Genomic DNA, 27,692 nt, shown 5'->3' on the forward strand with positions numbered 1-27,692 from the left:
AGATTTGACAGTGGCAGTTGTAAAAGTATTCTTCACAAGGTATTGCAGTCTTAGGGCATGTGATTGCCCCTTGAAGGGGAAGGAAGGATGGTGTGGCTTCAACAGTAGACAGCCAAGATGGCAGCTGGTATGGGTACACCTTGGTATGAAACTGAATAATACAGAAGCACTGCCCTAAAAAAACCAACCAAAGAAAGCTTGGTCATGAATAACCTGAAGTGAGGAACTTCATGTATTCAAAATGTGGAATATTAAGGATAAAATTAAGTAATAACAAATAAACATTATAGCACTTCACCAGGTATTTACTTACTTTATTATAGGGTTTCCAAGGGAGATCCTGTGGTCTATTAACACTCATTTAAAAAAAATGCCTAAATATATTCTAACAAACACAAATAATGAGTCAGATGGAATTGCTATGGTCAATTAAGCGGGTAATGGATATTTAAAAGCTTCCAAACATCAATAAATCTGAAGCAGCTCTAAAGGAGTACTTGTAGAACAAAAATAATATGCACTTAAGAAACTGCCTGAGTACATATTTGCCTAAACTTAACCACCAATGAGAGGACAGCAAGCGTTTATGGTACTGTATACTGAGGGCATAAAAAGGCATACCTAATGTGTGCCAGTTCATCTGGTGATAATCTGTAATAGGTCCAAAGGGGCCATAACAATTATAAAGAGCCCCTGATTCTCATTTATACGGAAGTCTTTAAATACCTGATAGCATAAAAGGATCCTCAGATTATGAACGGGGGAAGTAGACGGCAGCTCAGCAGCGTACCCCTTGGGACGAGGCTGAAGGCAGTCCTTTGCAAGCTGGTTGAAGCTGCCTCTGCCAAAACTCTCTGAGCTGGTTTTCACAGACACTGAGGGAGAAATGCCCAGGGTGGACATGAGAGAAACCCTTTGGACAACACTGGGGTTTGTGCAGGTTCTCTTTTCACCTTTTGAAAAATCACAAAAGGGAAGTGAGGGGATCTTGTGTCAGCCTCCACGAGATTGTAGTGAGTGGTACACTTGCACACACAGTAGGACAAACGTTCTGTTTTTCTGTGGATGACTCAAGAGGAAGAGGACTTGGCTACGATTTTTAAACATCTGCAAATTATGTAGAAGTTGTTCTGTCCATGAGCAGAAGAGTCAGAAGACATTTTGAAACAGCATCCTGGAAATTCTCTGTGTAGTAATAACAACAAAACATTAGCTGATGTTAGTGAGCTATAGTTTATAAAGCCAGAGATGACAAAATCTGATATAATCAGTGACAAATCTGATATAAAACATTATCTTTACAGCCTCTTCTACCCTGGCTCAGCTATGGGTGCTCTTAGTTAGGCCACGATAATTGTCTGTATAAACCCAATCCAGAAGATGTATGCTAAAATCCCCAAATCCTGCCGTAGAAAATGGGGTTTATTTTTTACACACCTTATTTAATAGAATACACTTTAAAAGCAATCAAACACAGTTATGTTTGCCTAATTACAGCGATGGTAGCATGGGGGTATGAAAGAAAGTGGAAGGGATGATGCCTGGGGCAGAGCGGGCAGTAAAGGGTTGAACTGTGTCATTGGTAATGGAGTACTTCATGTCATCATTTGAAGTCTGAGTCTGGGTTGAGGATCGTACTATAGTGACCCTTAATATTTAATTTGCTATACTATCAAGTCTTAATGCAATGCTGCAAATTGGCTACAGAGACTTTAAACTAACACCCGCATTTGTTTCAGGGTTGGGCAACATTGAGTTTATTACATCGTAGGCATGTCTTTGGGATATAGCACAACTTCTGCAACTTCTATCCCATTTTGTTTTAAAAGTGCTTTGATAATCTTTCTCAGATTCGTTCTTTCATGCATTTTTATTTGGAATTCAGAACGAGATAATACTTAATAAAAATATGTTGTAAATGTGATTATCGCATGACATGAGTGTATAGAGGCTGCTACCTGGTGTGTAAGAGACTGGTTCTTTAAAAACCATGATTCTCATTTACAGTAAAAGCTCTTTCTGACACCAGAGGAGCAAAGCAATTTTACAATGGAATTAAATTGTACTCAGTGTGCTCAGTGTAAGGCTGTCAGAAGGATGCAAAGAGACTTTATTGAACATTATAATTTACTGAAACTTTATGTAAAATAGTTCTTCTGTAAACTGTATAATTATATTTCTTGATAGTCTTTGCCCACGTAACTATCTGGGAGTTTTATAGGATAATTTCTGATCTTGTCAGACCATAGAGTCTGGTTAGCAGGTCTCTGAAAAGAGCCCTAATGGCTGGACGCATAGAAATTACAAAAATAATTCCTCAGGCTCAAAATAGATTTATTTTTTTATGTTGACAAAATTGTTCAAGAACAGCCCGCTTTGGTCAATAGTTTACATTATAATCCTACTAAAGTCAGTATTTACGTGCAATGACTACCCAGTAAAAGTACCAAATGTTAGAGATTAAAATCACGTTTTAGTCTCGCAGATCTTGTATTCAGAATTGCCTCTCTTTTTTTTTCATTTGGGCTGGACTATTAAACTCTTCTCTGTAGCCTCTCTGTCTTTACAGCTGAAGGTAAATTGGTATAGCACTTTTTGCCAACCTTGATGCTGGCACTGTAACTTTCCTAAGTCATGCCATGCTTTATTTCATGTGAGTAACCCATGAGTCATCTTTCCGTATTAATTAAAAATAGTGGGGTGCTTTGTATAAGTAGATTTTAAGTGATGATATTACACGTTGGCACTACAGTCGAGCATGGCACAGCATTCTCGAGCATGTGTTTTCTGGAGGAGATGAGGGAAGGCTGCAGGAGCTACATTAAAACAGCGCTGGAGCCGAACTTCCTGGACAAGAAAAGTTTCTCTAGGAATATTTGTGCAGCTTTCTGGCTGAGGTTGCGGGTGAAAGTAGTTTAATTTTGCTACACAAATGTGATTTTAAAAGAGTATCTTGTAAAATATAGCTCTCTATTAACATACATAACCCTTTTTAATTATGTATCAAAGCAAGGTTTGGAGTTGGAACCATCAGTTTGAAGCACAAGCTTCTGTGACCTCTGATTGGAAGCAGCATTAGGAGTTTATTTTGTGTATAGATCAACATAGAAGAGCAAGCAACTCCCATTTTTTCAGGCATCTTCTTCATACTTTACAAACAAATAATAAAGAGTCTTTTTAATTTTGCCAGAATCCCTCCAGTGCAGTAATCTTCCATCAAACATAATAGAAAGTTGTTAACTCTACAGAATTTTGAAGCAGACAAATCTATATGTATAACAGAATGCTTTTAGAAGGTTAAAAAACAAAAATAGATTTAACTCACTGTTTTTACAAGAATTTCTGCAGAAATCTGTTAAACTGCTGTTGACTGCTGCTGTTTTGATCCATGATAAATACAGCAGGGTTAGAAAAGGTTTTTAATTAAGAGCCTACATGCCCTTCCCAAGTTCAGACCATGTGATTGTGTAAAAAGATGTTTGGGCATGTGAACTATGCTACTGAAATCAGAATAGAAGAAGAAATTATTACAATCTTTCTTCTAGTGATTCCATATAAGTAAACATTTTGTTGGAAGCAACATTCTTGCTGAGTTACGTCATTTCATTCATGCTATATAATTTATTTAGTCCATTCTGCGTAATATTACACATAACACTCTGTGGAAAAGCTTTCCATAAAAAGACCCAAGAGGTTGAACTGAGACTAAAGTGAGGTTGGAAAAAATCAGTGTCTGTACAAAAGTTCACTGTAGAGGGTTTTTTTCTGGCTAAGAAAGCATTTTTCTCCATGGAAACATGATACGGAGCTTTACCAGGAGTCTGCTTACTGCTAGGAGCTGTGTTTGTTCCCTGCTAAGGACACCCTTGGGAGCATAAGGAAGAGAATTCTGATAAATTTGTTTCTTTCATAAAAAGAAATAGTGAATGTAGAAACCTTCAGCAACCCTTCTCCTTTACACTTTCTGGGTATCATAAAGCTGCAGAGTACAGAAAAGGCACTGGAATGTCGGCTCATGCTGGCACATTAATGGCTTGCTCAGGATATGCTCCCAATCAGCTGGGTTTGGCCATTTTATTGTATGCCCCATGTTGTGGTTGCCAGACTAAGCTATTGGGTTTTTTAAGCATCTTCTTTAGAGGTCTACAGATTGTATAGAGTTTACTCAAAGAAATGAAAGAAAAAGATGACCGAGTTATAAAGTAGGTTCCCAGCATTGCCACATTTTCATTTTTTGCCCTGAATCTAATGGTGGTTCTGCCTGTTCCCGATAGAAGCACAAAATCAGCATTATTGAGGATATAAAAATGTGCTGCCCTTTACAAACAGATTGTAATATTTTAAGAGCTCTTCATCTTCACTGTGTGTTTTCATCTTTGAGTATGTTGAGCTCAAAAAAGGGTGGGGGGCAAGGGAGAACAGGACTTAAGGTGAGCTTTGGAGGCCACCTGCTAGCACTCAATAGCCTCTACTTTGTGCATCTGTGTTCAGTAAGTAGGTAACAAAGTTGCGTGACGAGTCGGCTTTCAGTCTTATTGCAGTGCCTTCTCCTTTATGAACCAGAAGTGGACCAAAGCACAGGGTTTTCTTAGTAGCTGCTGGGAAAACATGCCATGCTTTTCCCTTCTTTGCCCAGTCAACAATATGCTTGGAACTGGTCATTTCCAAAGGAGGTGTTGACATTTCTGTTACAAGTTAAAAAATTGTCATTTGGCATTCATGAAAGAAAAAAAGACTTTTTCTCTAGAAAAAGAATAGGGTCAGAGCACAGGATAGGAATGCTATATACCTTAAATGAGTCTGTATTTAATGTGACAGCAGGATGACAATGGACAGAATTGGATCAAATTAACCTACGCTATTGTAGCTTTGACTTTTGTGTAATAGTCATTTCAAAACTTACACTCGATCTTAATAGGCAGCATGATGGAAACGATAGGCTTCCAACTGAGGGAAGTTTTTGGCCCAGTATTGTAATTGTGAATGAAAACCCATCTCCCCTGTTGGGTTTATATCGTACTAAAATCATACTGGTATTGTTACGCAGCATGAGGTTGATTGACCTTTAGGCTAGGGGAAGTGTAAGGCTAACAAGTTAAATGCCATTGAAAACAACTATCTAAATCATAAATTCAAAATGACCTGGTTTATGCATCTAAGATTTAAGGAAGAAAATGGGAGAAGTGGGATGAGATCCAGAACTAAACATCTGAAAGAGAGAGACTGAAGTAGTCAACTTCAGTTGATTAAACGTATTCTGATCCTGTTTTTCTCTGGTGTCTTGACCTTACTAAAGTTCACTTAGTATGTAATGGAAAAAACAACTGGTTTGATAGCAAAATACAGGAAATGCCTTCAATCATGGCTGATTACAGTAGCAGCTTTTCTTCTGTTGTTTTCATTTTTTTAGAACGCTCTTTCTATATGCCTGAAACAATGTAGAATAATAATGCTTTGGAGCCCTTTATTTGCTGTGTCCAAGTAGAGCAATTAATTGTCTGGCTTTTTGATGGATATGCATGTTGGGAGTTTTTGCAGTCAGGAGAGTGCCCTATGACATAAGTGAGAAAAATTAAGAGTTATTACAGGGCATAACTTCAAAGCCTAGCAAATTGGAGGTGTGTGTGTGGCAATTCCACCATGAGTAACAAGATGAATGCAGGTCTTTTTTTAAAATCTGCCTTTGTTTGGCTTTCTCCTACAAAAATGGAAGGTTTACAACTAATTTGAATGAAATCTCTATCTGGAAGCCAGGAAGCAGCTTATACTGACTATACACAAAGGATCAGATTCATCTCACCTAGCTTTAGGAATGCAACTGAAGCTTCCAAGTCAGGATCCTGCTTGTCCTGGAGTGCATTTACAGTCAGTGGAGAAGGGTAGACTTCTTTAGGGACATGTTGAGCCCACATGTTCTGTGAACCATCCGCTCAGAGATATCTGTGGACATTGGCCATGGAGGGAGCCTGGGGCAAACCGTGGTACCTCAATTACACCATAATGTCTGGTGCGATAGATCTGGGTCAGGATCCTGGGAAACACAGGAAAGAAAATTACCATAAAACAGGAGCAAAATGTTTCATAGCTCTACTGACTTTCATATTTAAGGTAAATTTTAAAAAGGATGGAGTTGCGGTTGATTACATTATATCCTTTTATTCTGTCTTTCCTATTATCTGTATAAGGCAGTAATATATCCTTGTTGTGGGTTATTAAGAGTTACAAGGCTTCATCGCTGGAATAGCTGAATGAGAACTGCTACAGAAATGCAAGATGCTACCTGGATAGACATGCATTTGTTGGCTGTATGTTTTTCTGTTCTGTGTAAGAAAGGTTCACTCAAAAATAGTGAAGAAAGAATTTCAGTCTTTTCAGTTTGCCACAGAAACTGTATGCCTGAAACCCAAGTACTCTTTTCTTTGTGTTTGCATAATTAGTGTTCCATTGTTGCTCAAATGATAGTAACTTTGTCATCCTACCTACTAAGGTCACTGAGAAAAAAAAAACATTGCTTTTGGTTTCCAAAAATCCCTTTTGAACAGATACAAACTTAATTAGTGTGACTGCCAATAAGTTTGCTTTCTAAGGTTCTGGTAACATTTTTTTGGAATTGAGTTTTTGAAACTTGATCTGACAAGCTTTTCTAGCTTCACGCCATCCTTTCACTGTCTTTCATCGAGTGGTTTTATGAAATAACTATTCAGTATTGTTTTGTTTAAAAGGATTATAGACATACATAGTAGGCACTTTTAGTTTGCGCTCCACCTAACCTATTGTTATAATATGCAATCTTGGTTTTATGTTATTTGAGATATAAAAATAAGAGCACAAAGCCTTGAACCTCACAGAGTAGAATACCGCAGCTTGAGTCAGTCCTTGGCTAAGCCTGCAGACCTCTATTGTCTTAGTGGGATCACCGAGGTGTCAGTGAGGGACGGGGTTTATCACATTACATATTTAGCAATGACTTAACTCATGGGCTTTGTGGCAGAGGCTGAAACAGTAAATATCATTGGTGGTAGTACAGATTTCCCCCTGTCATTCCCAGCCTGAACGCATGGAGGCAGTTAGGAATTTTTCATCTAAAATCTTCAAGAAAAAAAGTTAGAAAGTGGTGGTTTTAACCAAAGTGAGAAAGAAATTAAAAAAAAAATCCCTGAGGGAACTGCTAGTAGCCTTAGTGTCGGGGCTGTCTCGGGGGCGGGGGGGGACCAGGCCGCGCAGGCAGCTCTGCCTCAGTTGGGAGCCAGGCGCTGTCCTGAGCATCAGGCCGTCGGCTCGTCACACGCCACTCTCACAAAAAGCTTTCAACAGTCTGTGTTTTCACTCAGCGTGAAGTACAAATGGTTTGTAAAACCTCAAGAAGCCTTACAAAATGAGACAATCGTTTGCTGTCTAGTTTAGCTGCCGTTTGCTGAGGCGGATTGTTTGTCCTGTACAATAGGCCTAACATGAAGCCAGCTCCATTCATGACAGTTCTTACTTCATATAAAAATTGCAGGCCTGTGGGCCATGAGAAGGCAGAGTTGCTACTGGGATCCAACACAAAACCTGTCCAAATCAGGGCTTTGGCGGTAGGCTAAGTCAAGAGGAACAGTTGTACTGCTACATCCCATTCCTGCCTCGCGCTCATGAAAAAACTGTTGCATTCCCAGGTAGGGGTCATGGAAGGATGAGGTTTATAAAGCACTGTGATGTGAATGTAAAAGGCAACCCTCTCTTGGAAAGAAGTAGAGACCACTCCCTTCTGTGCTCAGCCAATTTTTGATAATGTTTTACATAATACATTTAAACTTGTACAAATTTCACTTACATTCACAAATAAAAATGTGGAAATAATAAGAAAGGAAAAACCACACAAAGGAAAGCTGTTAAGTACCATATATTTATTTGTCTGCACATTATTTTAAGGAAACTCAGCATAATAAGATAAGCAGATCAGGCACTGTAATGTCCTAGGCTGCTACCGACAATTGTAAGAAAGTTATGGTCAAAGCCATTAAAAAGCCATATATAGAAATTATTTTATAGAAAATGTTTTTATGCTACCAGAAAAAGTCATTGGTTTCCTTAAGCTCCTGGAAATTAATATTAAACCTTTGTTCAATACGTCATTAAGACATCAGTAAATAGTTAGGGCCACATGATGAACACACGGCCTTCTTTGCCATTTCAGGACCTTGCTGACCTGCAAGTTTTCTCAATGGTAATGTTGCTGGAGGAAGTGATGTTATACATCGTGCAAGCCAAACTTTTGCCTTGTAACGACTAGGGTTTACAGAGCCGCAGATAGCAATTGTGTATTTGCCTCCCTCTGATGTCCTTGGTGGGTAGACAGCCAACTGCCTTTTGCTACATCCCTCCTCTTGTCACTGCCATCCCCTTAGTCCACAAGATACTTGTGCAAGTGGCAGGGTGATGGACATTGTGTTATATAAGGAAAGTAAACGTGTGTGTTTTTAAAAGCAAACGTGCCTGACAGAGAGTGTCATTATGGTCACATTAAAAGTTGGCATTTCCCATTAATGTTTACCCTGCTGGCTGAACTATCGCTGTTTTCTTCAATGAAAAGGAGCTATAATACCTGGAATCCAACTCTGGATTCCATTTACTGGAAAGCAAGTCTGTGCTCTTCATTCATCTGCCGCTAGCCATTATACATACTGATTCACATCAGTATAAGGTGGATTCACTTTATTCCAAACTTGGCAGTGCTGAATAGGAGCAGTTTTCAAATCTGCACAGCAGGTTTTTCTGTATATTGCTGAGTACGGCTCAGCTATAGTTTTATAGGGAGGTGACTCTGACCCTCTGCTCCGCTCTGGTGAGACCCCACCTGGAGTTCTACGTCCAGCTCTGGAGCCCTCAGTGCAGGAAAGACATGGATCTGTTGGAGCAGGTCCAAAGGAGGGCCACAAAAATGGTCAGAGGGCTGGAGCACCTATGCTATGAGGACAGGCTGAGAGAGTTGGGGTTGTTCAGCCTGGAGAAGAGAAGACTTCGGGGAGACCTTATTGTGGCCTTCCAATACTTAAAGGGGGCTTATAAGACAGATGGAGACAAACTTTTAGCAGGGCCTGTTGCAATAGGACAAGGGGTAATTGTTTTAAACTATAAGACAGTGAATTTAGACTAGCTATAAGGAAGGAATCTTTTACAGTGAGTGTGGTGAAAAACCGGCACAGGTTGCCCAGAGAGGTGGTAGATGCCCCATCCCTGGAAACATTCAAGGCCAGGCTGGATGGGGCTCTGAGCAACCTGATCTAGTTGAAGATGTCTCTGCTCTTTGCAGAGGGGTTGGACTAGATGACCTTTAATGGTCCCGTCCAACCCTAACTATTCTGTGATTCTAAGCTGACATCCAATGATGCTGCTATTATTGCATGTTTATGCTCACTAACATCAGGAACTACAGGCTCCTTCTTTCCCATGCAGTTTTTCAAATGGGAAAAATTATGTTATTAGTTTGCTTTTTCTTAGAAGTTGCAGTTTGGATTTTCCTATTTATCTCTGATCTGTTGGGGGGGTTTGGGGGCGAAGCCATGCTGATGTGTTGTGACTGAAATACTTAAAGCAATAGAAGAATCCACTAGTAAAGTACAGTCCTGAATATATCTGTCCCATAGTTTATGTATGGAAACTGAGATTAAGTTGGTGAGAGCTAATCACTAAAGAAGCTAACATCAAAACATTAAAATTTTTGACATTGTTTTTGTTGTCTGACCAGTTCCATATATAACTCCATCTTGCTTAGATTATAACTGAGTACATTAATTATCAATATTTTGAGGACACCAATGTGTTTGAAGAACTGAGACAAAGATTTTGGTGAATTTATCAGTCTTCCAGAAAATACCATTTCAGATGGTATGGTAAAAATGATCCAAGTTTTGTGATATTTACTGCTTGTGATCGAAATTTATTTTGAAAATGCAACATTAACCAAAATTATAGCAAAGAGCAAAGAGTACTGGGTGCAGGACAGACCTGTTGTTGCAGGTGAGCATCTTTGTCTCAAAAGCAATTTGGATACCACTGAGTAAGTTAAAAAGTAATTCTAGGAATGTAAAAGTCTTACCGTAATTAAATAGAAAAAAAAAAATTCATCTTACTTGTTGAAATTGCTAATTGATATAATGAGCATGTTGCCTTCAGTTATGAATTTCAATAACTGTAGTAACTAGAGAATGGTTCCGATGGTTTTCCATGTTGTTGGGGGAAGTTTCCCTTTTACCTTCTGTGGTTTCTTTTGTGAACGGCTTCGCTTGTCTGTTTAAAGCCTGCAGAGAGGATGTGATTTCCCTCCGTAGGGGAACAGTGGCAATGGTAATGATTTCAAATACGCTATTGAAAGAGTTTATTGCCGTTGAAAACCACCAAAAAAAAATGGTTGTTCAGTAGCTACCTATTTTAGACTTGTGTTGCTTTCAGATCTTTCATGTTTGATGTTCTAAGGATGTTTAGTAAGGTACAGTCCTTCACTGACCTTTCACCCTATAAAGAAATATTCTTGCTCCCAGTGTCATTATTTGTAGGTAATAATTATTATGCTTCATTCGGACCTATGCTTTGAAATGTATACACTTTCTAGTTGTGTTGCTCATTCAACAGTTAGAGTAGAAGCAGATGCTGCGGAGATATTTAATTGTAAAGTGATTGCTCAAGCCAGCTTGTGATCATGTTTCTCAGCTACTTCATCTTGTATCTTCAGATATGGATTTATTTAGTCACTAATGTTTACCGTGTTCAAAGACTACTGTTAGTAATGTTTGGCAGGCTTTCCGATTTTGCTGGCAAAACCAATCTTGACTGTTTAATTGCCTTACTTTCAACAGGAAAATTATCTGTTATCTAAATGACACATGTGACATAGGGCCACGCACACAAGGCAGTTCTCTCGCTGGCTACTGCTGAGAGTCAGACTTTAAGAACCCAGTCCTACGAAGTCCTCGTCCACGGAGCGTTTGTGGGAAGCCAGGGCACTCAGTGTCTCACGGCACTGGCGTGCAGAGGAAGGAATGAGCGTTATGGAAGTTTTCTCGCAGGTTACCTGCAGTCAGCCCACTATTCTGTTCCGACTTGTACTAACCTCACTGTTATAATCCTGATTCTTTCTTGAGATCCTGCCAATCATTCCAGCTTCTGAGGTGATTGTGATGCTGGACGGTATCCAGAAATAGAAACCGAGGCTTAAATTTCTGTTTAATGCTTTCTGAGAAAAAAAAATATTTAAAAAAAAACCAAAAACAAAAAACAAAAACCGTTTATGCAATTGACTGCTCAAGTCAGCTGAACTTACTGTACAAAGTATCTTGGCAAACAGACAAAGGAGAGAAATAGCTTAATGTAGCACTACCGCATTCAAGCAATCTGGGCATTTTCCTGGCTTAACTGGTATAGGTTGTTTGCAGTTGCATGTAATTACTCAGGTTGTAGGAACTCATTTTGTCAGACACAGATGACTTTCTTAGTTCCTACAGAGAGAATGCAAAATGAGAAAAAGAAGAATTTAATAGACTTTTGTCATTGAGCTATCTGACACTGTATTATTTGGTATGCTCTGGTTTAGAGGTAGACAACTGGCGCTAATACCAGGAACCAACTAAAAGACAGAATGGATCGGGATGGATCGTTCTGTACAGACAATTAATTTACATTCCAGAGCTTGATAGCTGTTTACTTTACTTTTTGAGATGTAGGAGAGCTGGCTGTTTCTTAGAAGAGTTCTGTGGAGATATAAATCTTAAACTAAAACTTAAGGGTTTTTTTCAATGACACTGCTGCTATGGAAAGGGAAAGACAAGCTTCCTTGGCAGCTCTTTTTATATTTTTTTTTCATTTGTTTCCTCATCTCTGTCTGTTTTGTCTTAGTTTTTTTCCTGTGAGGTGTTAAATACCACATTACCTATTCTCTTACATTTATTTAGTTAACTAAGATTTCTTTTTCCAAAGTTGCATAATTAGGGGGTTTTGATGGGGTTTTTTGTTTGGGGTTTTTTATTTTATTTTTTTTAATCTGGAAACTGTAAATTGACAGAATGGTTTTAAATGGTTTTCAGTGCAAGCACTTAAATGGACTATGATAATCTTGTGGGCTAGCTATGAATTTGGCACTTTGGCAGACTCCCAGCTTACCTTTTAACCTCCCATCTGTACTTTAACAGGAGTCGTGCTGCTGTTGTTTTAGCCTCTTCCAAAATTATTTTGAAACTGTGGTTCCTTTGTATTTGTGATAATAAAAATCTACTAGTATTAAATGACATTATTGCACGAGTAATTAAGCTGATGTCCTCAGTGCCTCCAGTAGGGTTTTGAAGAGGCTTATGGGCTTCACTCCTTTGTTTTTGCTTGATGAAGGGGTCCCAGATGTTTTTATTCTGTCAAGTAGGATTATAGTTTTAGTAAATGGTAAGAAAGTATTGATTTGTGCTTTAACAGGTAGGCTTAAAATTTCACTGTCAGTCTTTACAGTTAGTCAGAATTTAGTATTTATACTCTTCGTGTTTCTCTTTTTGCTCAGTTTGTTCATTCTTTTTCCACTGTCAAGTTAATTTTTTATTGCTAATTTCTGTGTCTTATACAAATCTTCAAGGTAATAAAGACAATGGTGAGTATCCTGTCCTTCTCCATTATTTGGTGGCTTGCTCTTAGTGCTTTATTACTGTTGAGGTTTCTTTTAGCTTAGGAGTTTCTTGGGTTACTGACTGTATCTCCATTAATTCCATGGCTAGCATATGTGTGGCATTAAATGAACCTTAAACAATTTTAGGTCTTAACGGCTCCAGTGTGTCACCTGCCTGCACTGGGAAGTCCTGCCTCTGGGATCAGTGATAAGATAGCATATAAGAGTCTTCTGATGATCACTTACCACTCCAAATTAAGATGGATCCAGTTTTCTTAGCAGCCTCTTGAATTTCATCAGTTCCTATCATAACTATTTGTATTATGACCTTCTTCCTAACAGTCTGTTGTGATGGTGGCTGGAAGTGGTTCCCAGATTACATCAAATATATTCATACTTTGATTTCTTTATCTGAACATCTTGACTTTTTGAAATACGGCTTTCATTCTTACTTAGATGAGGAACATCCAAGATAACACTGCAGTTGGAGGGTTAAAACCTACAGCTACAAGCTTATTTCCTTCTCCCATCAGCGAGAGCTTTATCCTATTCTTGATCACATTCTACTTGATGACGTTACAGTTTTGTCTTAATGCAGGTCTTTTGATTGTAACACTTGTAATTCACTGAAAGAGCAGTTTTGGGAAGGTACATGATTTTTGGAGTGGGGAACTTTATTTTGTTTATTTGACTTCTTTGAGGGGCACAGAGATATCTATCTGCTCTTGCATGATGTTGGACAATTCTTGCAAATCACTTCCCAGGGATAGGAAGAGGTAGTTATTTGAGGGGTTAAATGGTTGGATGTAGGGGGTTATGTTGTAGCCAGCTGGATCTCAGGTTTTTTAGGAACTCATAAAAAGGATGACCTTAAGGAATGATAACATTTGTCATGTGCTCCAAGGGGCCTTATGTGGGTGACCAGCTGAGGATCTACAAAAGCAACATAACTGATCTGGAGATAGCAAAGTCTGGTGTAGGGCGTATCGGTTGCAATGAACATTTCTACAGCCAGTTTATACTTCAGCAACTTAAACCATAGCTGATAAAGCTAATTTGTGTGGGAGACAGTGGATTTACGGTTAGTGAGGTAAATCTGACTCTGTTTTGCATATATGCCATGTCAGACTTCTTGTACGTGCACAAACCGTTTTATAACATGTACACAGCACAACTGATCTCTGCATGCACAGTACGTCATCCAGTGCTTCCAAGAAGTGTCTGATTTACTGTACAGATGTACAATGATTATGCAGATCTTGACTAGAAAGTCCACTGTGTCCCAGAAATATCTGATTTTTATGCTGTCCTGTGTACATGCTTGAGAAATGTATGTTAGATACAGGTGGGCCAACACATTTGAAAATTTTGAACAAGTGTCAAAAGAAAGGGGAAAAAAAAAAAGAATAAAATCTACATACTGAAATTGGGGTGATAGGGAGAAGAGAACATTTCTGGGGAAATCCCAGCATGCTGTAGCCTCGGACATGTCCGTACAAACTCTTAACATAACGCAGCCTCGGAAGGGTTGTTTAATCATTTAGTGTGTGTGTGAATGCTTCCACCATGTTACGGTGCCTGGTGTTCTAAGGTCTGTGGGCTGATAGGGAGACGTTTCTCTGAAAAAAATCCTCAGGATAAGGTCAAGGCTTTTCATCCCTCACTCAGGTGGAATTTGTTGGCATAAAGGATTTTTGCAACAAAACCTGTATATTTTCATAGGTTTTTAAGGTGAAATTTGTTTACAGAGGCTGGCATGTGATTTTATTCCTCTATCCAAAATTAGAACTTGCCTACGCACACTTTTTTTCCTTATGAATTCCACCTCTGGAAATTTTCTCTAATTCTTCTAGGAAAAAAGTGCTGATCAGAAAGTGTCCACACAGAGTCACCTAAGGACACGTGTTCTGCTTTTGTTTCTCATCTCTGTATGCATTCCTACATAAAATGCCTTCATTTATTGCTGTGTATTTTTAATACACAGCAGAGGTACCTAGAACCTAGACAGAAGTATACAAATAAAATGGTCCATGCAACGTAATTGGGTTTTTTGCCTATATTTTATGTTTGGTTTATTATTTATACATGATAAAATGTTTTTAATTGTGAGGCTTTATTCATGCAAGTGAGGGTTCTTTTATGCATTGACTTTCCAGATCCTTTTATGGTTTAGTCTAAGGCAAGCAGCAGGTAAGTTAAATGGTACCTAGAATCCATTGTGTTGGAACATGCGATAACCATCAGTGGTATATTTAGAAAATGTGCAGAGGGCAAGACAGGAAAGGTGGATATCCCTTTCTCAACCTGTTTTTGACCTCACCCAATTTAATAACCAAAGGATTGTGTAGTTTTGACACAAAGACATTTGTACAACAAGGGATCAGAGACAGCTGCTGAGATGCGTTTTTTAACAAAGAATGCAAAATATCCCTGTGAGATTATTTTTGAGCAGGTTTGAAACGCAGAAAATAATGCTCCCAAAGATGAGAGCATTGTTTTTTATCCCTCTCATTGCGATTTTGAATTGCTAATATACATTAAGAATCCAATTCAAATAATCCAAGTTTGAAAGTACCTATTAATTCAAGCCATATGATAGAGTATGGGTAAATTGGTACTCCTTACTTTGTGCTAATGCAAAAATGGGGAGCGGTTTCATTAGTCATTGTTGGCCTATATTTCACATAAATAGAATGTTATATTTGTAGCAAACAAGACTGAGATCTTTTCCAAACATTTCTGATTCTGTCTTGAATACAGCTGCGCTTTCATGCAGCTAAAGAGAGAGTAAAGGCCTGGTCTTGGAAAATGCTTGGCGTTGCCTGCTTCCTTATTGCCTTTAACCAGGTTTATTTAGTGACTGCTACCAGCTCTTCAGGTATACGTGTGAAGGACAGTTCCTCAGTGGTGTTTGTGAAACCATCTGTTTACCATATTCTGTAGTTTATGACGAAATTCCAGAGCATATGATCAAAAATTGAGAGCTGATTTGATTTTGGGCCTTTTTGTTTCAGGGACCTGAAACTGGACAATATTCTTCTGGATGCAGAAGGCCACTGTAAACTGGCTGACTTTGGCATGTGCAAAGAAGGGATTCTGAATGGAGTGACCACCACAACCTTTTGTGGCACACCTGACTATATAGCTCCGGAGGTATTTTTTTGAACTGCACTAAGAATACAGATACTTATCATTTATCAAACTGTTACATGTGTAGTTTTAGACACTTTCTACACGTAGATGAAAAAAATAGCAGATGCAGACTAGACTGTGACTCGGTTTTTCCTGGGTAATCTTGCAGAAGTTGCTTACTCTGCTGCTCACAAGCAGTATTTCATGTTGATAGCAGTGGCAAAGCATGGGTTTGTTCTCTGAACTCAACCTTATTTTTCTCCATATGCTCATTTCTGACTCAGCATCATTGTGAAGGTGCTTTCTAGCCTTTAAGGTGCTAGATGCAACTAAGTACTGCCAGCACTGGTTTTTAGTACTTATAAAAACTTGCTTAATTTTTCATGAGACTTAGAAGGGGATGTTCATACGGAAGAGACCATACGTTTGGTGTCATTTTGCCTATGGTATTTGTGGGAATATAATTTTTTTCCTTTCTTTAAAGTATCTGTGAGTGAAAGATACTATGTTTGTGTACTTTTCATCATATGGATGAACAGAAAGTATAGACTTGAACAGAAAAGTAGGAACTTTTCCCATGGATGTTGCATATCAGTTGGCAACATCCAAAGTCATTTCAAGGCATTCATTGGATAAAAGAAATGACTGAGAATCCTAAATTTTAATATCCTGAGATGCATTTCCAAGTGCCTAAAATGAACCAATATTGTACAGTTAATCTGCTAGGCAGACTTTGTCTGCTCTATTTAGTTAGTAGCCTGTGCATCTTTCTGCTGAAGTTTCAGTGTGCTCATTTAAGGTATTCTTTTCTGATTCGGTATACTAATTGACTCCTTTGGAAAATTCTTTGAGAATTAATACTGAAAACAAAGCAATAATAAAATCCCAGGAACTTATACATGAAATCTTGATCTCACTGAAGTCAGTAACTCAGGCTTCCGTTTTGTCATCGTAATTGCACAAGTTTATCTCCTGCTTCTATTTCTCTTGCATCATGGTGGTATGTTTCAATTTCCTTTTTTTTAGTAATATGTGAGTTCCAAAGAGTGCCCAGAACACTTGAAAAGTACACTTTTGAAGAGTATCATTTTCTGTAATTAATGGCTATAAAATGTAATATCCATTCAGCTAAGAATCCAGTTGGGATCCAGACCTCTGTATTCAAATGTTAAACTAATTTCTGGTTTTGCGTTAAGACTGAATTTGGTTTTATATTGGCTGTGATTCCCAAATACAGCACTAAGTTCACCTGGTTCACCACAAGGCTTCTGACTGTAACAGTGGTGGTGTTTAAGGAGGTGGTGGAGTTGTTGCCGTTCCAACTCATTTTAGGGCAGTCAGCTTCACCTTAATCAGTCATCCACTTTATTTTCCCCAGTTCCTTGTCATGCTGAAACATTGCAGCCAAACTACAAGCTTCAGTGGAGAGGAGCCAAGAATTAAACTTGTTCTCTGTATAGCACTAGTTCTGTAACACCCAGTACAATACAATAAAACTCCATCATGCTAACCTACTACTCACCACTAAAGGTATTTGCTACAAGGTTGAACTTTTGCCACCTGAAAAGTTGTAGCCAGTTTTCCTGAAAGCAGAGGCGATTAAAGCGAGTCCTACAGCCACGTATTGTACAGTGTTTTAATGCTGTAAAGAGAACTTGAACAAAAATGCTTTTGGCTTCCTTCAGTCCTACCTAAAGGACGAGAATAAATCTCTCAGATGACTGCAGCATTACAGGCTGGTTCAGTTTGTTTTGTTCAAGATAGAGGCAAGGAAATGTTTCACATTTTCCACCAATCTGTTTTGTATATGTGATCTTTTTTCCCCTATAGCGTGACCTGCTTTAAACAGTTTGGAAGGATATACAGCTCTCTTGCTTACAAGCATACTCTTTTACTCAGGGGACTGATAAACTCAGCCAGTACTTGTGAGAATAACTACGCATTGACACTTAGCTGTGTTTAGCTGTGTTAGTGCAAATTGCATGGGTAAGAAACCAAACCATGACTGCTGTTACCGAAATCAGTGTGGGATTTAGTCCTGCTCAGGCACTGGGGGAAAGAAGGGGTGTATCATGTTGAAACAACAAATGTGCAGCCGAGAGTCTGGTCTAACTTGTCTATTCAATCCAATCTCTTTTTCTATACTAGATCCTCCAGGAGTTAGAATACGGCCCATCAGTAGACTGGTGGGCTCTGGGTGTTCTCATGTACGAAATGATGGCTGGGCAACCCCCTTTTGAAGCTGACAATGAAGATGATCTTTTTGAATCCATTCTTCACGATGATGTCTTGTATCCAGTCTGGCTCAGTAAAGAAGCTGTCAGCATTTTAAAAGCAGTGAGTTTTCCATTACTTGCTTTCCTTCTCCTCTTCGTGTTTTTTTGGGCCATTGGTTTGGGTTTGTTTTTTTCCTTGATTAAAATTGAATTTGCTGAAAGTTGTTGAGAGCAGTCACCGCTGGGAGTTCAAGCACAGTTCACAGTGCCACTGTTAGGATAATGGGGCCTGGGATAAATTACACTGCTTGTGGGAAAGGAACAGAATGTTTGTATTCCACGCAGTTGTACACTGTATAAATCTGTGTACTGCAGATTCATGTTTCAGGGAAAACCCAACCAACTAGAACTGCGCTATCACTTTGACACTTTATATGCTGCATGTTCACTGGAGTGGGGGAAGCACTACATAGTTAAAGGAACACTGTTTTTATTTAATGCACTTACAAAATTTCCTGTCCCTCTGCATTTCTTCTCCTATCGTCAAGATGGGTTAAAAGCCGCTTATTTACATGCTCTATGTTATAATTCACATAACACTTTGATAAGCAGCCTTGCTCTAATGTAATTGTTTCTGCCCTGGTGGGTGTGTTTCAATACGAGTAATGACTTGACAGAAATGTGTGTCACCAAATGCCACAAATTTTTTAATCGGTCAAAATGTGCCACTGAGCAACTTCAGTTTTTAGATTACCTTTCTAAAGTCAGGTTTACTTCATTAACCTGACATTGACATAAATTCTTTCTTCTGTACTAGTACCATCCTGAAATAAAAAGCAAAACAAAACAGAAGCTGTATGCCAACCCACACATTTTGAAAACCTGAGGAGGATTTCTGGCTTAAAAAAAAAAAACTTGTTTTTTATTCCAGTTTTCCACCTTTGAAAGTGGAAAATTTCTACTTTTCCACTTCTGTTTTTCTTTCAGCATCTGGAATAAGGGAGACTTTCAATTAAGAGGGCAGTGGGTAGTGTAAGGTCCTGCAGACATCTTCATACCCAGTTACATTCTGAAATTATACGTAAAACTTGAACAAATTCTGATTTTAACACCAGTGGACAGGTAACACATTCTGCAGAAATGCTCATCTTGATCTTTTAACAAAAATACCTTCAGGCTCATTCTAGCTGAGTGAGAGAGATGCTCTAGCAGATGATTCAAAGCAGAAGTCGAAGTTAACCTCTCTCAATTGTTTGCTGAAGTCTCTTTTGCTCCATTCACTGCAGTGAGAACATGGAGGGTTTATTAAAGCTGACTTTTATACATATGCTCCATTCTCCCTCTAGGTAGCTCTCTGACGACTTTTTATTAGCTGACATGATACTTTCACGCATCCATTTTTGTTTCCAAACCCTTCAGTTATTTTCATTTCAGCAGTTAAAACATATGGACTTGAGCTGCAGAATTCAAGCTGATATCCAGGCATCAGGGGTTATTTTGGCGTGTTGTAGAGAAAGGGTTGTTGTCAATGTTCATATCTGCATCTGAATTTCACTAAAGTCCAGGAGATTTTCTGTAGTGTTTTGGTTTCACAGTCTGTAAGATCTGTTCCTTTGCCATGCACAGGGTCCTTCTGTGAATCTATATTAACTGACCTTTCTGTTACTCTGAATCATGGAAACATTTGTTGGAGGGGAAAAGTTAACTGATAACCCTTGGTGAAGTGTGTAGCACGAGAGCCGTTGTAACTATTAGGAGAAGGTGTTTGTTTTACAGAGGAAAGGGAGAAACAGATTTGACAGTCAGAGCCTTACGGTGTTATCTCATTGGTCATGCAAGTAGTGAGATATCTCTTAATGTTATACATGTCATTCATTAACTACACACAAATGCAGACACAGAATTAGGCTGCAGTTGTAAGCTATGTATTTTGGGGAATATAAGTGCAAGGGTGTTAAACCCTCTAACTTCTTTTAAAGCTGGTTTTGTGATAAATTTTCATGAGGCTGTTTTCCTGGATCTGCATTTTGATAGTAGGCATGGTGGTTTGTATTTTGCTGTAGTTGTAGCTTTTTTTTTTTTTACATCGTTCTGTCTTTCTGTCTAAACTTAATCCTTAATGTCATTATAGACCTTAAAAAGAGAGTTGCATCCATTAAATAGATTGCATTATAATAATAGGTTATTCCTCATTGGGCAAGATGTCTTCATTGGCATAAATTGATATAATTTAATAGAGCTGTACCAGTTTACACTGTAAAAAGAAAACATTTGCTTACATTTAGCAACCTGCTGCCTGTGCAGCTATGGTGTGAAACATGTTTGAATCTTGTTCATATTCTGTTAAATGAAGAACAGGAAAAACAGAGGAAAGAAAGAGGCGTCTATGTATTTTACTGCTGAATGGTAGCAAGGGATTAACTTTGGAACACTTTGTTTCCTCACATTGTGCTTTGAGACATGGGTTTTATTCTTTAGAAACTGTATTTTTACACTCCTCCAAACACCATGTAAGGAAAGTTTAATAAGGAGACGTTCTCTTGTGTTAACTAACAAAGTTTTCTTATTTTCTGAAGAAACAGTTTTTCCTGTTATTTCCAACAAAACACTAAGGAGGATAATTTTACAGCTCAGTATGACAAGGTAGCTTGTTGCTTATCCCATGCTTATTAGTTCTGTTTCTATGAATTGACAGGAATTGCTATTTAAAATTCTTTCCTGTCTGGTAAGGAAAACAATTCTTCATTGAAATTAGCTCTGTGCTTCTTTGCAAGCAATGGAGAGGGGTTGTGTCTACAATGTGTGTTCCCTGTGTACCCAGATGACAGAAATCTCTGGGTACAGAAGAAGAACTGTTTTTAAGCTGTGCCATTTTTCTGAAGAAGCAAAATTTTGGGAGCCTGATGATCCTTGATTTGGACCCCAAGTTGCATGGCTATCTCAGAAACCTTTTGCCCTGTTGTCATTTAAGTCAGTAGGAACTCTGATCTTAAAAGCCTTCTGTTTTCATAAAAGGAGGCTCCTGCCTTAATATGGGAAAATAAAAAGGCAACACTTAACGGCTGTGGCTGTCAGCTCCGTTGGCGACCATCTCATCAACGCAGTACAGTTAACAGCTGTCTCTGCCCTGACAGTTGTATCATTGTTGATGATGTTGATAAACAGGGAATAAATGTCAGCTTGTGCTTCAGAAATAGAAGGCGAAAAAATCAATATTTATTGCAGGGGATGAAATTTATAGAATTAAATGTCCACTTCAGAATTTTGAGATTATTTCATCATCTTTGTATATGATATTTTTCTTTGTTTAAGTATTCTTTCTTAAAATTTGTTCTCTCTCATCATCCATTTCCAAGTTTCCTGAAGTTTGTGAAGTACAGTACTAAACTACTATCTAGGCATATTTTCATGTTCTGAGCTTCTTAAAAATGACATGTTCTGATGTTTTCCCTGCCTCTGGCTTAAAACAAAGATAGAGCATGGCAGATACTAGGATCAGATTTTACTTCTTTGATACCTGGATTATACAGTACAAAAAGCATATCCTGTAGTTGCCATATTCTGTTTCTGCAAAATGTGTGGCTGCTGGTTCCTGGCCTGTTCGCTCCAGTCCTGGAGGTGAAATAAAGCAGAGGGATGCAGGAATGCGTTTTGTGGTTTTCCAAGAGACCTCACCAAAGCACAGTAATCCTTTGAAAACCTTTGTTTCTCCTGCCCATAGGAAATATGGCCTGTAGTTTAGATATGACTTGTCCACTTGCAAAAGAACTTGAGGAACAGTTGAACACAAGACCAAAGAGAGGGATCGTCTTTGGAGCGGCGCATATATGTCAGAAACCACAGAGAGAATTGCCTCACTGATCTATGTTAAATCTTTAAAATGATAGCAATGGTATTCTCCTGTGGATGGTTAGTCTAGCTATCTAAAACTATCTTAAGGGCTTCAGTAGTTACTTATCTAATAACTGGAGTCCTAAAGCAAGGGTATGCATTATAGTGATTTATTTTTTGTAAGGTTTTTTTCTCTGCAGATGTATAGTATAATGTGGTACCTAGGTTAAAAAGGCACTGAACAATTACCGCATTTTGTTTCATTTGTACACTTCTTTTTAAATATAAAAAATGTTATAATAATGGCTGAATATGAACTTACAGCAATGCTTGGGATAATTCTATAATATGAATGTGTGTGTGTATAAGAACAACACTCGTTGCTACTTGAATTGCAAGGATTTGGTGTCCACATGCATTAGGAAATAAGTAGAGCAATTGCTAATAAAAGAAGGAAGAAATAACAGAGCAAAGTCAGGAAAAATATTATCAGCTGCCATCATTTGATATCATTGTCTTACACCAATTCTACAGCTTTTTGCTGAAAGGAATAGTAAGAGTTTAAAAGTGAGAACTTTAGAAATTACCACACCAGAGGAGACCAGTTAGTTCCAGTTGCTGCCACTAAGGGTGTACTAAAAATGAAAGGGAAGGTGCAAGTTATGTCATGGAGTTTCTCAAGGGAAGCTTTTTTGATGGTACTGATCACTCCATATATTTCCTGAAACATACGGACAGAACATTTATAATTCACACAGCTGCAAGTGCTGTTCTTACTTGTATTAGAATAAAATCCTAGAAATGAGTAAGGGCTTTTCCTCTGTCTGTTTGAATGGAGTGTATGATTATGCAACCTTTGTACCTAAAGAAAATAAACAACATTAAGCATAATATGTAGCCCCTATCCCACAAATTAATAAGATAAATAAGAGCTATAAGATAAAATAAGAGCTATCCTGACCATCTATTTGGAAGTGTCTCTGGAGGGTTTAATATTTTCTTTCTTTCTTTTAGTATTTTTGTCCAAAGCAGGAACTAGAAATGCTGGAAGAGAATCTGTACCTGTAGCACTCCCAGCCCAATGAAATTAGGATGTCTCAGCAATCAGTTGAAAGAGCTTCCTGCAGGAAAACTTGTACTTCAAAGTCTGAATCTTCTAGTTTGGCTGGAACCTCTGAAAATTGGAAGGGCATCCTTGTTGCTCTTCAGAAAAACTAACCTTCTGAAAGGGGATTGTCTCTAAAAATTCAGCATTAGGAATTAGAATGTGTAATTGAACTGCAAATGATTTCCAGCCATTGCCATTCATGTTTTAACTTTTTCCTTCTCTTCCTCCCCCACCCTGTAGTTCATGACAAAAAACCCAAATAAGCGACTTGGCTGTGTGGCGTCACAAAACGGGGAGGACGCAATTAAGCAGCATCCGTTTTTCAAGGAAATTGACTGGGTTCTTCTAGAACAAAGGAAAATCAAGCCACCCTTCAAACCCCGGATTGTAAGTAGCAATTTGCGTAACATTCAGAGGAAACTTCGTTTGACAATTCTAGTTGTTGGCTTTTCTAAGACATGAGATTACTTGATGCAACATTTGAGGGTTGAAATAGTAACATAAAAACCACGTTGAGAAGACAGCGTTGTCATTGTTTCTGTGAAGGTAAGTGTCAGGAATAGATTTAATGCACAAGAAGACATTCATGTTCAGTCACATAAACCATGAGAAGGTTCAAGGCCCTGTTTTAATTATTTTCCTGTGTTCCTAAAGATACCTTGATCAGAAGAGATTATTTCAGTTGGTTATATACTGTCTGTACTTTCTGTGTGAACTCTGCTACAGTCCTGCATTGCTGATGGCCACTGGATTTTGTAGTGAAAGACAGAGGAAAAGATTTCTGATTAATAATATTTTAACTGAAGTTACTTGAAAAAACAGCTTCCTGGGGGGAAGAAATATTAAACTGATGTACTTACATTTTCCTAGGTAATAGTGTTCTATTTTGAAGTAACAAAAACATGTAGCTGCCCCACATGCAAAAACTACAAAAGCCAAGCAAAAATACTTTACTTATTCTTGTCTTCCTCTGGATGAAAATATTTACAGTTCACCAAATGTCAGCTTTTCAGCTGAGAATGTGTGCAGTAAATTTTGTACTTGAGCAGTACAAGAGAAGTGATAAGTCCTTTGAGATTGTTTTGCATCTTTTGACTTAGCACATTCCTAATTGAAATGTTTTGATTTGCCTGTAAATATGATCAAGGTACTTGTCTGTTTCTTTCTTCAGGTAGTTTACAAAGGTATTTTTAAAATAAACAAAGAAAACGACCCCTAACTTTGGGCTCAACACTGAATCTAACTTAAATTTAGAGGTTAAAAAGTCCCCTCTGACATTGCAGAATTGCTGTCATTCACATTTAATGCATTTATTTTTAGTCCAGTGAGATGCATTTCCCCAAGTTCCTTGTGTAGGTGGTGAAAGTGGGGCTGCCTGTCCAGAACAGGAGCCTGAGAGGTAGCTCCTCTGACTCCACGCTTGGAGAAGTCTCTCTCTCTCTCTCTCTCTCTCTCTCTGTAGCTATGCAGAAAGAGCCTAAAGGGACTGAGAACTGTAAGTGGAAGTTAGTCCTTGTGAATGTCTTTCTGGAGTAATAGTAAGATATAGCGTTATCACATGGGGAAGTTTTTCTTAAGGTATTTCTACAGGCAGAGGGATGCCTGAGCCAGCCCCTCTCCTGCAAAGGGTCCAGCCAGCTGGGCATGCCGGCTCCCTTCCCCTGCTGCCCAGCTCTGCTCCGGGGGTGTGGCCAGGTTGCACCTAGTGCCTGAGCTGCCTTACAAATCTCTGCACTGATGTAGGAAGTGTAAACACAAATTTACCCTATTAGTATCTATCTGAAGCCTATTTAATACTGTAACTAGCAGCTTTCCAGTCAGGTTCCACAGCCCTCAGATAGTTGCAGACAGCCTTAGTTGGTGTTTTGCTGAGTTGCGTGCATGTAGTTCTTTTCCTGTTTTAACTGGACTTTGGCCTTTCATCTCACAGTAATTTTTGTTGCTTTGCTCCAGTATTCATCAATGTTTTGGTAATACAGTTATCAAATCAGGATGCGCGATTCCAAAATAATTTTCACTTCATGCCTGCATCTAGTAAGTCCCAGATTCCTAACATCTAGTCTGTTTGTTGGCAGTTTTCCTTTCATGATCAAGATGCGCAATCCCTTTGACAATAGGTATTTTTACAAGGCCTTTATTATTTTTGTAAGTAGTCCTGTTTTGGCGGTTCTTCTTAAAAGTCAGGAGAGATTTAGTATGTCAGACATTTTTATTCATTGCTGATATAAATATCTTCTACCTTCTCAGTGCAGCTTCTTTCTCTTCCTGGTAATTATTTCACTGTTGTTATATTGTAAAGCCATTCCTATTTTATTCATTCCTGTTGTTTTGTTCCTTTTCTCCTTTTCAGCTTCCTTTAATGGTATTTTAGTTGGGTATTTCAGTTTTAGTAGTGATTTCAGATTATGTCAGAGTAGTTCTTTGTATAATTTTCAAGACAGCTGCTTGCTCTTTAATAATTGTTAGGGTGATTTTATACATCTTTATTTATACTTTTTCTCATTTTTCTTCAGGCTGCCTCTATAATGTTGGATTTTCATACTACTTCTTTCCATATAGTATATGCCAACTTTATTCTCCCAAATTTGATTCCTGCTGTCTAGTAGTTCTGTATGCTTGGTTTTTTCTGAACTCTTTTTTTTTTTTTTATGGTGGTGAATTCAGGTAATATGTAGTCTTTGTTACAGGCATCCCTATTATTTTCATGTTTTCAGTCTGCTCTTTCCAAGATATCTTCCCCAGTGACCTGGTCCTTTCAACTTTTACTGATAACTTTTCTACATTTAGAAAGTGTATGCCTTACATATTGTCGTGGTTTGGGCTGGACCGGCCACTTAATGAATGACAGATGCTCTCTTTAACCTCTTTCCCCTTCAGACCAGGACATATATTTGCACTATGTTTATGATCCATCAGCTGTTTTGTACTAGCTGTATAAATTTTGCGATTGTTTGGGTTTTGTTGTTGTGTAGAAATTTTTGAGCAAGATCATACTGAAATTTTTACTTGTCCTCTTAAAATTGAACACTTTATTAGTTGGAAAGTAAAGTGTGAGATGTATCTAGGCTGCAGAGAAAGATCACACAAATAAAATATAATTATTAGTTATGCAATTTCAGAAAAGGCAGTAGATTTTAAATGCTGAAAAGGTGATTTTTGATACTTGCCAAGCTAGGAGAGATTTCGCTCACTTTGAAAAATACATGAGAGAGGGAACACTAATGAAATTAATTCTACTTTAAAATCTAGATAGAGAGTTCCTCTCTAAATTCAGTTGTGGGTGTAGCACTGAGATTCATTGATGCAGATTAACAGGTGTAACTGTTCCATAGCTATGGAATAACTATGGAAAAAACATAATTAATGTCTGTGTTTGGAATGTCTTCTGGTTTTTAACATCTCTCAGTATCGATAAAGGGTTGTTGATTATTTAAAAGTGACTTGTAATGTTGAAAAGGGATTAAAGAAATATATTTTTAATCTTATGTTCAGGAGAGCCTAGATCTGTGAAAATAGCTTTGAAAAGAGAGGCCAGATTAGTAGTCAGAAAATAGACATTCTTGCATGTGATATGTGAGTGTACATATGTATAGGGAAAGAAGCTTACAATGCATATATATAGTCATTTGTGTGCATTCAAATTGAGTTTTGCATGCACATACAAAATTTGGCTCATGCAAGAATGCATATATTTACACAGGTATTCATCTATTTTCTGACCAACCGTTAAGATGACTAAGGGGGGAAATTTTATAATTACTATATCATACATACTTTCAAAAAAACCCAAAACACAGGGTCTATTCGAGTGAGCTCTGGGCAATATGACATTAAACAAGTAACGTCATTAGGGAAAATGGTGAAACACTGAGGTCCCATCAGACATTGGAATAATCTGCCAAGGGAGGTCACGGAGGTGCTAGCATGGAAACAAACCTTGTTTCAGTTCTGCCTCACTACTCCGCTGATCCCAAATCCATGAGTGCCTTGACTAGCACAGCTGTCTTACTTTTATGTTACCTTTTATCCTTTCTCTGCCATAATAGATTTTTCTGAGGAGCTTATTATATGGTACTGTAAGGCCTGTGCTTCTCCATAGTTCAGGTATGTCTCTTCAGCTCTGCCAGCCTTAAGTCTGAATTTTTCAACTGGACTTGGAAGAAATACTGCATGGTTATTTATTAGCCAGAAGTTGGGGTTTTTTTTAGATCTCATTCATGCTGTGAATGTCTGCAAACATATTCCTTATTATACCAGAAATATGCCATTAATATCTTTATCATTTGTACATGATTTGATTATTCCAATGATGTTTTGGAAGCTGAAATTTCTTTCCTAACTGTTTTCAACCTTGGAACGAAAATTACCAAAGTCCAAAAGGTCCTTGAAAAACTGGCTATGTTTTCTGAAAGCTTGCAAGAGCGCCCTGGGCAGAGCACTCCTACAAATGGCAGAGGTTTAGATTGCTAAGCAGTGACAGGAGTGCCACACCACGTTGTGCTAGGTAGAGACAATGGAAGCAGATCTGGTGGCCCTGAAACCTGTTGTGAAGGATTTTTGTCTGCTCCTCCAGCTTAATGTCTTGGAAGAGAGAATGCAAAGGGGTGAAAATGCCCAGTCCTATGGGGCCCAGTCCTATGATGCATACTGTCTGCCAGCCCTTCCTTTCATAAATCCAGAATTATGAGGCTTTTCAGTGGCAAAATTAGTTTTTTATCTATATACTGTGGTTTACTATAAGGAGGGTTCTCCAATGTAGAGCTATTATAAATCTTAAGCTACT

At 38.3% G+C, this 27,692-nt stretch overlaps 1 protein-coding gene across 2 annotated transcripts in view; it reads left to right on the forward strand.

Moving 5' to 3' along the window:
* The window catches only part of PRKCE (protein kinase C epsilon), a 299,087-nt gene that overhangs the window by 253,019 nt on the left and 18,376 nt on the right, over positions 1-27,692 (forward strand). For both annotated transcript variants that reach the window (XR_008465766.1, XM_054197203.1), the window contains exons 12-14: positions 15,637-15,775; positions 17,903-18,091; positions 23,150-23,296. Coding sequence is in view for 1 of the 2 variants with exons in the window: in XM_054197203.1 (XP_054053178.1) it covers positions 15,637-15,775; positions 17,903-18,091; positions 23,150-23,296 (475 nt within the window). In the remaining variant the exon portion in view is untranslated. The remainder of the gene's footprint in view (positions 1-15,636; positions 15,776-17,902; positions 18,092-23,149; positions 23,297-27,692) is intronic.

The sequence above is a fragment of the Rissa tridactyla genome, chromosome 3 (genome assembly GCF_028500815.1).
Source record: "Rissa tridactyla isolate bRisTri1 chromosome 3, bRisTri1.patW.cur.20221130, whole genome shotgun sequence".
NCBI classification, from domain to species: domain Eukaryota; kingdom Metazoa; phylum Chordata; class Aves; order Charadriiformes; family Laridae; genus Rissa; species Rissa tridactyla.